Source organism: Zonotrichia albicollis, chromosome 8, assembly GCF_047830755.1.
Source record: "Zonotrichia albicollis isolate bZonAlb1 chromosome 8, bZonAlb1.hap1, whole genome shotgun sequence".
Lineage (NCBI taxonomy): Eukaryota > Metazoa > Chordata > Aves > Passeriformes > Passerellidae > Zonotrichia > Zonotrichia albicollis.
This window is the reverse complement of record NC_133826.1, coordinates 26637974-26650219: the sequence shown is the minus strand read 5'-3', so window position 1 is coordinate 26650219 and position 12246 is coordinate 26637974. Positions and strand designations below refer to the sequence as shown.

Here is a 12246-nt window from a genome sequence, read left to right as displayed (position 1 = left end):
CACAGAAGGCCGGACTGCGATGTTCCTGTGGCAGATCCAGCTGCCTCCAATGACGGGAGGTGCCAGTGTGCCCTGACAGCAGCTCTGAGATATACACAGAGCGCAGCCCTCAAGTGCGGCTAGGGTTCTTATCGCAATTCCAGCCGCAGGGGGTTAAAATCCAGGGAATGCACATTGGGAACGCAGCACTGGGAGGAGCCGGGAGCGGCCTGAGGGCGCGCCCTGCCCTGGCTGCGCGCACGCGCGGGGCAGCGACAAGATGGCGGCGGCCGCGCTGTGCTGGGCGCTGAGGGCGGCTCGGCAGGTCAGACCCACTCGCTCCCCTCCGTTCCTCTCACCCTGCTTCCCCGCGTCTCTCTGGGATCCTGTCTGCCCGGCCGAGGCGCCGGGGAACGGGCAGGGGAGATGCGGGCAGTGTTTGACCGCTGCGGGCTCGGCCCTGTCCCCACGGTGCGGGAACATCGTGGGTGCGGTGTTATGTAGCGTTCGGTGTAACTTCTGTCTTTTTGTGAAGAGAACTTGCTAACACTTTATATGACGTTCAGTGTTATATACTAATAGAGTATGGAATCTGGGAAGTATGAAAGCTAATCTGTTACTCGTCAGAGAGAGCAAAGATCGGTGCTGCCCCTCGTGAGGGAGATGTAGACAGCGATGATGTGTAGGAAGTGTAACGTGTGATCCAGGAGTTTCACGATGCTGGCACACAGGAGCCGAGGGAGCGGCTGGAGCCGTGTCAGGGAAGGGTTAGGCTGGATATTAGCGAAAGGTTTTCCCCATGCAGGTGGCCGGGCACTGGATCAGGCTCCCCAGGGAGTGGTGACGGCCCCAAGGCTGCCAGAGCTCAAAGGATGTTTGGGCAACACTTCAGACACATGTTGGGATTGTGGGGGCCAGGCATTGAACTCAATACTTGTCAGTCTTTTCCAACTCTGGATATTCCATGCTTTATTGAAATAACAGTTCATCCTTGACGAGGGTAGACTACGTGCAACAGGCAGATACCACAAACTTTATTTTTTCAATCAGGTTCTCCCCTCGTCCTGCCCAAGGCAGGTGCGGAGCTACTACGTGGACTGGAGGATGCTGCGGGACGTCAAGAGAAGGAAGATGGCCTATGAGTACGCAGATGAGAGGCTGCGGATCAACGCCATCCGCAAGAACTCCATCCTGCCCAAGGAGCTGCAGGTACTGCCGGCTGCCTGCACCCAGCCACACGTGGCTCCTGATGCTCTGGTGTGCTCAGGGCCACAGCAGTCACTTTATAGAGCTAAATGGCTGTCCCAGGTCACAGATGTTGTGTTTCCCCAGCTCACAAGCACAGAATCATGTCATATGATAATCCTGGAAGAAGTAACTAAATTGGCTGGCTAATGAAATTTTATTATCCATGTGACTTCAGCCTTCTGGGGGTGTTTACAACAACAGCGTGTTCACCTGACTGGAGGTTGTGTGCATAGGTGGAGTTTTTTGAAACCAGTGCTTGTGTAAGCAGCACATATAACACTTAATACAGTGAAATTGCATACACTGCCCTAACATACATTGTCAAACCTATTTTCTTTACTCCAAATAATTCAGGATAATAAACTCTAGATTTATTTTTCCCTATTTAAAAATCTAAATGCCTGATCTAGCCCAAACCACCAATCTGTGCAATTAGAAGTGTTTAATTTTACTTGCCTGATCTACAAGCATATAAAACCTGCATCAGAACAGTTAAAACTGTTTTTTAAAATTGACTGCCCTTCTCTCAGCCTGCCTTACTAAGCACCAAAAACATTTGCACGTATTGGATTATTCCTGTATTTGATCTTGCCATGATACTTAAACATCTTAGGAGAGAAAGAATATGAATTTGCTTTTATATATTGACTTTACCATTCTCGGGCAAGTCTGACTGGTGCTGCATGTCCTTACGAAGCAAAACCAATACAGAAAAAAAGCCCCAAAAGAAGATCCTGTAACACCTTCTAAAGATCCCTTTTACTGAAAGCCTAGCATGCTACCTCAGCAGGCAGTTAATAAACAACATATATTTAAATTCAGTTCATCTGAAAGGACTAACCTGCTGTGCAACAAGGAGAAAGCCAAGTGTGTTTTTGACTAACTAATTCCTGGCTTGAGGTTATTCAGTCTGTAATAAGATTAAATCTTGGGTCTCTTAGAGGGCTAGCCCAGCCTGCAACAGGGACAGACAAGCTGATCTGACAGGTTAAAATTAGTGGCTTGAGATTGTTCTCTCTGTGTAATAGATTAATTTGGGGGGTCTCTATGTGGATCAGTTTATATGCACTGTTGGAATGCCCAGAAAGGGTGGGCTGAGTGAGGTGTAAGTTCCCAATTAAATAGCAAAGGTTATTCATGAGGTGGTAGAGAAGTTTAGTCAACAGCTGGATTGTGAGGTCTGGCAGCAAGGCCCCTCTAGCTCCCAGGGAACACAGCTAAACTGTTGTGTTGTGGTCTTGTGTTTTAGGAAGTGGCCGACAAGGAGATCGCTGCCCTGCCGCGGGACAGCTGCCCCGTGAGGATCCGCAACCGCTGCGTGCTCACGTCCCGCCCGCGCGGCGTTAAGCGGCGCTGGAGGCTCAGCAGGATTGTTTTCCGCCACTTTGCTGACCACGCTCAGATGTCCGGTGTACAGAGAGCCATGTGGTAATGATCTGCACGTGCGTGTGCAGTCAGGCAGATGAAACAAACCGGGCTCATTTGTGTGGGGAATTAAAGCAAGACTGTCCTGCCTCAGAGCCCAGCATCAATGTCAAACTAATAAGGGAAAGAGGAGTTGTGCTGATTCATTAAACTCGCTGGATTACAGCTGGTATCAGCTGACAAACAGCAGCACAACTTCACTGAACTGGTGTGTGTCAGAGGCAGTTTGATTGTGAGAAAAAAATCACTATGTGATAGTTGCAGAACTAAGCTGAGGTTTGTGGTATGGGCAATATTAGAAATAAAGACATACAGCACAAGGCTTGTTTAAGCAATTTTTTTGTTGCCATCATTCGGTAAGTTCATCATGGTAATTTGGGTAAAAGCATCAGTAAAACTGCACAACAGGACAAAGTGGTATTCTGCTGTGAACAAGGGCAAGCACAGAGTGGAAATAAAACACAGCCTCAAGTTTAGATACTCTTGCTATGCTAACTCAATATATACTTGTATTAACGAGCAGACAACGTGGCTAAAGGACCTGTTACAAACTACACTGTGCTGGTATTTCTCCTGTTCATAGTGCAGTGCTCAGTCCCATGCTTCAAGAACAAGGTGGCAAGGAAGCCCTAGTCCAGACCCTAACAGGAGAGTAATGGCTTCCTTAATTCACAGGTAACAACAAATCTGTCCTTGGGAGACACATGAGAAGGAGGCAGGAAGGACACAATTAGTAACAGGCGTGCTGCTAAGGTCATGTTTGCCCTGTACTCTTCTTCAAAGCACTGCAGTAAAGGGAGGGCAGTGGCTGCTATGTCCTCCCCAGCAGGGGCTGAGAGGTGGCAATGAAAAGGCCAAATACCACTACAGGAAACTGACAGCAACCCATCACACCCAGCTGAGTTATATTTTGGTGCATAAGCCATCTTAATATACTTACTCTCTTACCTTAAAACCCTTTCAAAGTTGGTGGAGAAAGTGGAGCTTATCCCTTGTTTCCTACTGTTCACTGCTGGAGCCAGGGCAAGCTCCCTGTCTCTGGTCTCCTGCTGATAACTGCAGACTGCATCCTGACTGATGCCATCTCAAAGATGGGCTCACAGCTAGCCCAAGCACTTTGATTTCCAAAATTCATAGTAATAGTAATTAGACAGGAATAGTTTCTGAGAGTAATCATTAAATTTGAATACCACAGGATTAACACCATATTGTTTCTGCTTAACTATCAAATGCTTAGATTTCTGCTTTCTTCAGCAGTTCTCCCTTTGTGACATGCTTTATAGTTCAGCACTTTCCCATTTTTAATCAGAAAGTCACCCTGTGACTTTTAATCACCCTGTGAAGTGAGCATGACACTAGCCCCAGCAACCACATGGGTCTAGCTGCCACTGGCAACAGAGGCCTTGACCCATGCTAGTTTAAGATTCCTTTACTTTTACATTCTGTTCTCAGTCTCACAGCACTCCCCACTCCTCTGAGAGGCTTTGGATATATCCCTATGCTTCACTCCTCAGGAAATGCTGAACCACTTGACTGACGGAAATGCTTTATAAGCTATTTTATTTAAATATTTTCTCCAACCTGAAATGGAAAATGACTGTCTTTGCTTGGAAGAAGGTTATGTAAACGATGATCTTTGCAGCACAGCGTGTCTCACATGGAAGATCAATTTTAAGGCGGCCCTTAGAGTGCTTTCAGATATCCATTGGTATGTCCCCTTTGTACTGCTTTTCTCTGCTTTCAACCCAGGCCTTATTGATGGTGCGCTTCATCTCATCGTCCCCTTCCGCATACATCTTCTTTAAAATGTTCATAAGCCCTTCACTAGGATCTGCGGTGTCATAGGCAGCCTTCCTGCAAGACAGATACGTGAGAAGGTCAGGAGTACTCAACAAAAGGAAGGCTGATGTTTGTTTGAAACATCCTGGGAATGGGACTTTTGCTTTGGCAGAGTCTTTAGATCACGGCAGTCTCAGTCGGCTTCCAAACAGGAAGAATCCTAAGAAGCACCTTTAAACCAAGGGCAAGCTGAGTAGAGTATACCTAGAGGTGTCCCATGGGGTGGGACAGTATTTTGATGTGAAGCATTTTGCAATAAACATGATCCTGGAAGCACTCCCAAAATTAACTACAAGAAGCAGAAGTGAAATATAACAGACAGAGAGAGTGCCAATACCTGCTTGTGTTACGTGACAGGTGAATAAAAATGGACAAATGACCACATCAAGCACATTCACAACCCAAAAGGCTTTTTTTCTGCTTCCCATTTTTCAGCTGATCTCCAGAGGTTAACTGAATTCTTAACACACTGCATTTCAAAGCAATTTTCTCCGGTGATGAACAGTGCCACCCACAGTCAGCACCGTGGAGGATGTAGCCTGTATGACCCGACTATAAATAATGCCCTCCCTATCCCCATTTCCCAAAATCCTGTAGGTAGTCCTAGTGCAGTCCAGCTCAACAACACAGCAGATGAAAACAGATCAGCAGAGGGAGCAGTTTCCTCATGCTCAGGGCTAACCATCGGCTGCACAGACCCTGCCGGGGAGCAGCATTTCTGGAGCCCCTCCTTTGACAAACAGTAAATCTTCGGGAATTCTCTGCACAAGATACAGGTTTAACAAAGTGACCCTGTCTCTCCAGAAAACTACATTAATTATCAAGTCACTTCCTCTTAAATCTCCTGTGATGCCATTTGAGTAGAGAAGGCTGTTTTGCCCTGAATTCAGGTACTTATACCTGATCAGTTTTAGCAAATCACCCTAAAACCATGCACAAAATGAATTGTTGTTGGCAGGGACAAAATTCTCAAAAGTGTTCTCATTTTCAAGGTGTCTGTACGTGTAAAATAACATTAAATCATTTTATGATATACATATATATATTTTATAAACTCTCTCGTCCCCAGGTGTTCCCTGCTGTCATTTACCACAGATACCTGTGCCCGTCTAAGCTGCCTGCTGCTCCCAAGCACTTGAAGTATTACAAACTGGCTTGAGACTTTGGGAAACCATCTAAATAAACAAAGACCTGCTTTGCCAAAAGAACACTGGGATTTTTGTGCAGTCACACACAGGTGACAATAATGATTTTGACCAGTAGAGCTGCAGGGGATCTATCCATGTATTTCTATATAATACACACTTGATCTAAAAACAGTCCCCTCACTAATGTTGATTTTGCAATCAATGCTGCCATCAAAATGCAAATGAATCTTTCATTGGTTGATTCCCTTTAGAATTCTCACTGCAGAGCTTCCCAATCACATATCCTATGATACAGCCTTCATCATTAGCAACAGAACAGTGGAGGAATGGCAGCTACTCAAAAGTCTAATTTCTTCCACTCGTAATTCTACAAATATCAAAAGAAATCCCAACCTAACAATCCTCCAACATCTCAGGGCCTCTCCCCCAGACCACCAATCCTCAGAACAGCTGCACAGACAGTACAGATCTCTCCCAACAGTCCTAAAACAACACAGAGAACAGGAAATAGAAAACAAGATGGAGGGTTGATAAGACACTTACTCTTTCTCTTTGCTTTCTTTTTCCACTTGAGTGAGACAATCCCACTTTTCCTCCCGCTTCTTCTTACACATGACAAGGATCATGTCTGTCTTTATCTGTAAGGTGAACAACAGCAAGGCATGAACTCAGAATGCTTCATAAAGGGATGCCAGTCACAATGAGTAAGGTCAGCTTGTAACATAAGCCTCTTCCACACTCACAAATTCCTGAAACATTTCTCTCAGCTATCCATCATTATGTAGCATACAAACTTATAGCATGTACTCAGCCTCAGGGTACAAAGTATTACCTCCACTGTAGACAATTTATATATGTGGTTAATATAACACTAGTACAGTCTTACAGTACCAGTACAGAAGAACATAATGTGCTGCAGGAACACAGTTCAGTGATTTGAAGGATGCTCAAGCACTCAGGACTGCCTGGTAAAGAGTGACTACTTTTTCTAGACTTCTCCAAGCATGCCAAGTTGAGGTAGAGGCTCCTCCAATTTATTTCTCCAAGGACAAGAAACTAGTTTTAGGGTATTGCTTGATCTTGCAACATGTTTGCAAGTTACAAAGCCTGTTGACTTGCAACCCTGACCTAAATTTCACAAAGAACTCCTGCCTGCCAAGGGTCTACTGCAGCTTTAGCTTGGCTAAACAAGTACATGACCACTGCTGGCTTTCACACTGTATTAAAAATCACCAGAGCATCACTCTCGTTTATTTCAGCTGGTTTAGTTTCACTCTGTCCTCATTTTAGGCCAATTTGCAATTGAACCAGTAGCTCTTCACAGCTGATGTCACCAAGCACAACAGAGAACTCGCAGGAGGTATGTGACACATCTTAGCCTGGAAAGGGGCCACAAGCAGCAGAGTACAGATATCACCAGCCAGCAGCAGTACAATGTTACCAGCTGTCCAGGTTTTGGCAGGGATAGAGTTAATTTTTCCCTTATAAAATTAACATCCTGCTAGGGTTAAACCACCACGCCAGTGTTGAGTTCTGGAGCAACACACCTTTACTAAGGCAGAGCAGGTTCCAGACTTGGCTTTGGGAATTAAGCCTATTTAAGCTTCCCAAGATTTCAGTCTGCTGACAAATCTCCTAAAATCGCAAAGAATTTCTCAGGGGTATTTGAAAGCACAAAGATGCAAGTGAACACTTGGTGGTATTCTCTGCTTAATTATTTCTGAAATCCTGTTGGTGAGCTACTAAATATCCAGACATGATCTCCTGAAATAGGATTCCAGAGACTAATTCTGCAGTTATGACAATCACAGATTAGAAAGACTCATGTTCACAGTGCAGAGACTTAGCAGCAGAAGGGAGGCACTGAACATTGAACTAGCCAGGCAATGAACAGGATACTCTGTGAGAGCCCTCAGTGACCTCTAGCAGACAAGGTGCACTGACCTTTCTAGAGCTGCCTTCCACTGAGATGGGCTTCAGGAGGTTGTTGAAGGTCATGGTGTAGTTCTTCCCATTCAGATTCTTCACTAGCAGATCAAATGACCTGGATCCAGGAAGTGGAGGGAGGAAAGGCACAAATATTCCAATCATTACATTGTCTGAAAACCGTTTAGCAGGCTGTTCTTTCCTATTTCTTAGGAAAGTAGAGTACTTCTTGGGAAAGCAGGCCAACAGGCTTGAATTACTTTATTCCCAGGCCTCTCAAAAATCTTCAGTTCAATTTTAAGAAATGAAAAGACTCACAACAAATCAAGATCTTTAGGGTCCTTTCTACCGACAAACTTTAAAAACCAGATTTCCTTAATGTTGACCTCAGTTCTATCACCACAAATACCCAGGGCTAACACTATGTGCCCTGTCAATCATGGCGAGGTGCACTTGTAAAATGAAAACACCCTGATACCCTCAAGTGCTACTAAAAGCTAACACAACTGAAGTTTAAAAAAAGAAAAAAAAGGAGTGGAGCAAAAAAAGGCTAATCCAACTCTCCTGCATTTCAGCGTTCTTGTTGTGCTACAAGATGAACTCACCTCTCTGTGAAATTCACCTGCACATTCTCAGGTGGAAGCTTCTGGACACCATTGAGAGAGATGTAGATCTTAACAAACTTATCTGACTGATCCCAACCTGGAAGTGAAAAAAAGGGATTAAGTTCTTCCTTTTCTCCATAAGCTTCATGCACTCCAACTTCCCCCACAAAGGCCCCTAGAACAACTAGAGTCTTTTCCTTACTGAAGCAATTTTCAGAGTGATAAAAGGAAAACATTAATTATTCAGGAATAACTTGAGAGCAAAGGGAGGTCCCCCCATGTAGCCCTGCTCCCTAATCCCTGCAAATTCTGAGAAAACCCACGTATCAGCTCAGGTCAAAAGAGAGCAAACCGGGCTGTGCAGGGGGAGTCAAGCCAGCTGTTTGCTTCTGCTGCAGTTTCCTTGACCCAATTCTTCCCCTACTCCCTGCATCTTGAGCAATTCCCTCTCCTCTCACCTACATGGGGAGCAGAGAAGCCAAAGCTTACTCTTACATTCCTGCTAAACACTAAGCAATGGAAAAATACCAACTGGTACAGCAAGGATACTTAATGCATCCCACCAAACACTATCACACAAACATGATCAACACACATCGGAGTTCAGATGGCAAGTAAACATCTGGTAGCTTTTAAAGTGGGGTCTCCAGTGTGGAATAAACACTGGACATGTGGAATAAACAATTAAGGCGTCACTATGATGCTAAGTGGCAACTCTAACTCCCAGTAATGCCACCCTGCCATCTCTTCAGAGAGATGCTGGAGCTCCAGAAAAATAATCTTACCATAATTGTTTATTTTCACTGTGTACCCTCCCAGTGATGACTTTTCTTCCTCTGTCACATCTTTTGGCTTCGGTGGAGGCTGATTCTTGATTTCCAGCTCCAGCTTTTGTTTCTCTGCCGCAAGGACATCACGCACCCGCTTCCTAGTGGCTTTCGTAAGCAGCTCTTTAACCTCTTCCAAATCTTTCTGCAACTGGTTCGAAAACAAAGAATCACACGTATACATTAGACACATTCTTTGTGCTCAGGGCTCAGAGCTTTTTATGACAATTTCACGTATTCCAGATGCTGGAATTTCAGCTTTATCAGGTCAGTAGTTTATTTTCCCACTACAATCATTTAAGCACGGAATCATCCCTTCCTCACCCCCTGTCCACTCCTGTAGATATGTACAACCATAAAATCCTAATTCACAGAATGGGTCGGGTTGGAAGGGTGCAACTCCCCTGCTCAACCTCGGCCATCTCAGAGCCTAAGACCGGAAAAGACCTCCAAGACCATCAATTCAGACAAGGTTTAAGCTTTCAGTGCTTAACTCTTCATACATTGGTTCCAGCAGGAACCAACAGCAGCTGGGCGGATGGCACAGCTCCCTCAACACGCACCGCCGCAAGGGGAGACCTCCACAGCCCTCAGCGAACGCGGGGACTGACGGCTCCCGCCTCCGAGCCGGGACCCCACCGCTGCCCCCCGCCCCGGACCCCGCCTGCGCCCGGGGAGCAAAGCCGGGAATCGCCTCACCTCCTCCCGCGCCACGGCCATGGCGGCTCCCCGTGGAACCTCTGGAACCTTCCGGCCGCGGGAAGTGACGCGCGGGCCGGGCCCCGCCCGCTCCGGCCCTGAGGAGGCGGGACCAGGAGCTTCTCCCCCGCCCTGGGCTCTGAGGGACGGGCGGGACCAGGAGCTTTACCGCCTGCCGAGCCCTGAGGGACGGGCAGGATCAGTTTTCCCACCCGCCGGGCTCTGAGGGACGGGCGGGATCAGTTTTCCCACCCGCCGGGCTCTGAGGGACGGGCGGGATCAGGCGCTTCCCCGCCTCCCGGGCTGCTCTGTGTGAGGGGCGACTGAGGCAGGCATGGGCTGGATTTTAGTTCGAATCTCCCCTTCAATTTTACAGCAGGTGCTCCCGAACTCGTGGCTGTCAAGGTCGTGGATTAAATTTGCAAAATAAAATGTTATTTTCATTCTTCGGGAAAAGAGTATCAAGCTCATGTAGTGGAGGTAAATGGTGGTCGAAGTGGGAGAAACCTCTGTTCCCGGCCTTTAAAGGAAGATGGGCTTATAAACTAAGTGCTCTGTTCTGTGTCTGCTCCTCATTTTCATTACGGTAGAAAAAGACCTTCAAGATCAATTCCAGCAAGATTTAAGCTCAAATTCTAAGATTTCATCAATTAAAAAACAACCAAATCCAGTAGAAGCTGGATGGATGGCACGGTGCCCTCAACACTCACCACCGCAGAGGGAGGCCCCCCAGAACAAATACATAATAAGCTTTCTACAACAAACCCAGAGAGTAAATTACTGTTGGGAAATTGTTCCTGACCTGTAATGTCACAATGTGTACTCTGGGAGTGACTTTGTGAGTAAGAGACTTGGTTATCAAACCATTTGCAAGGAAAATATAGCTTTTATTTATAGAGCATTTGGCGATATGCATGTAAAAACATGCTGGTGTAATGCTACCAAAATTCTCTTCTAAGCATTTTCCTCATCAAAAGAAAAACATGACTGTTTACACTGTTACTAAATCAGCTCAGTGAGCACCAAAAAAAAAATTTCTATAGCCCCACTGGGCATTAAAATGTCCTTGGAAGAAAACATTAAGGCAATAGCATTCTTTCCCTCAGCAGGAACATAGAGGGGACAGTGTTTCCCCCAGATGTCCTTTATAGACAGTGTGCTCCAAGGCAGAACAGAGCCCTTCAGTGCTGAAAAAGTCAATTTCTCCAGAATAAGATGCCAGTTTGATAACACCTGTTTTACCAAACTGAGGAATGCCAGCTCATTTGCTGGTACGTGGGCTTAGGGTCTGGGTTTCTGTCTCTTCTAAAGTGAACGCCCAGGAACTCCTCTGTAAAGAGATCCGTAGAGGTAGGGAAGGGAGAAGAAATTTGATGAAAATGAATTGATAGAAGTCCTGATGCCAAAGATTTATGTTCAAGTTGGCATTCCCCAAAGTGGTTTTAACAGCTGTTGAACTGAGGTGTTTCTTATAACCCTCTGCTGCAGTGCTTCCGGATCTGCAGTGGAGAAAAAAAATCTGCAAAATGAACTGTGGGTATTCTGAATTTCTATAGGACTATGCATAAGCCTAACCATCTTCAGTAATAGCATTTGGAGACAAGATAGTTGATGTTATCCGAAATACAGTATGGCCAGCTGGAATTTACTTTTAGGTCTTTTTTTAAAATTGATTAAGGGCAGTTGCTTGTCACAGTCTATGTTACAGTTGAGACAGTCAGGATACACAGAGTATTGCCATACAATTTCAGAAGGTTTTATGCATTTGCCCATACAGAGTAACACCTCACCTCATTAGAAGACTTCAAGCATCTACCCATACAGAATAACATCATATCACTTCAGAGGGCTGCAGGCATCTCCCTTCTTGTTCCTTAGCCCAACCTTTCATCCCCTCATGTTCACACATTGCCCCTGTGTGCCCTCTGTGCCCTTTGGTGGTTGCTCAGTGCCCCGGGCTCTCCATGGCTCATTGCTGTCAGTGCTGCTCACCTGCTGCTCACAGCTGCACCCACTCCCAATCACCACAAACCGTGTCCCTACAGTTGTTTATTCAAACTACTTCCTTATAATTTTTTTCTGTATAGCAGCAACTGAGAGAAGGAAAAAAGTTTTGGTTTTTAATTTAGCTACTAATCTTTGAGTTTCTCCACACTCAGTTGTGGTCTTATATTATTGTTACGGTCTTATACGTGGTCAAGTGCTCTTATTTTTACCATTTAAATTGATATTGCTTTCTAATTTAAGTTCTGCTTTCTAATTTAAGACTAGAGGAGGAAATGCTTTTGTTAATGTAGAAATGCATTTGAAGTGAGTCTGTAATTTGTTTTTTTCCTTAAGTTGTTTTTTTTAAGTGTTTATTTAGTTTCCTTAAATGATGAGCATTTCTGTACACATGGCACTTCCCCTTGAGTGGCAGCTTCCATGTGGAAGAGTTGTCACTCTTGTCATGTAAAAACAAGCTCCACATAGCTCTCCTTTGCAGGAAGCTGCAGCAGCATCTGGATGCTGCCTGCTCTCCTGACAAGCACTTTGGATACTGATGTGGAA

The 12246-nt window shown here is 45.4% G+C and overlaps 2 protein-coding genes across 2 annotated transcripts; one reads left to right on the top strand and one right to left on the bottom strand.

The window, feature by feature from the left end:
• The first annotated feature begins 162 nt into the window (after positions 1-162).
• Positions 163-4447, top strand: MRPS14 (mitochondrial ribosomal protein S14). The gene is made up of 3 exons (XM_005490202.4): positions 163-304; positions 1030-1188; positions 2477-4447. Exons 1-3 carry the CDS (start codon positions 260-262, stop codon positions 2657-2659), a joined length of 387 nt encoding a protein of 128 aa, XP_005490259.1. The 5' UTR covers positions 163-259; the 3' UTR covers positions 2660-4447.
• On the bottom strand, positions 4196-9855 carry CACYBP (calcyclin binding protein). Its single transcript, XM_005490201.4, has 6 exons — positions 9697-9855; positions 8956-9148; positions 8171-8267; positions 7584-7683; positions 6183-6277; positions 4196-4506 (listed from the first exon to the last, which is right to left on the bottom strand). Exons 1-6 carry the CDS (start codon positions 9715-9717, stop codon positions 4347-4349), a joined length of 666 nt encoding a protein of 221 aa, XP_005490258.2. The 5' UTR covers positions 9718-9855; the 3' UTR covers positions 4196-4346.
• Between the last annotated feature and the right edge of the window lie 2391 nt (positions 9856-12246).

Bases quoted from the DNA above. Each gene is read 5' to 3' on its own strand.
- MRPS14 (XM_005490202.4), top strand. From the start codon at position 260: ATGGCGGCGGCCGCGCTGTGCTGGGCGCTGAGGGCGGCTCGGCAG. The intron at 305-1,029 runs GTCAGACCCACT...TTTTTCAATCAG, and splicing joins CGCTGAGGGCGGCTCGGCAG to GTTCTCCCCTCGTCCTGCCC. The intron at 1,189-2,476 runs GTACTGCCGGCT...CTTGTGTTTTAG, and splicing joins TCCTGCCCAAGGAGCTGCAG to GAAGTGGCCGACAAGGAGAT.
- CACYBP (XM_005490201.4), bottom strand. From the start codon at position 9,717: ATGGCCGTGGCGCGGGAGGAG. The intron at 9,149-9,696 runs GTGAGGCGATTC...TTTTCGAACCAG, and splicing joins TGGCCGTGGCGCGGGAGGAG to TTGCAGAAAGATTTGGAAGA. The intron at 8,268-8,955 runs GTAAGATTATTT...TTTCACTTCCAG, and splicing joins AGTGAAAATAAACAATTATG to GTTGGGATCAGTCAGATAAG.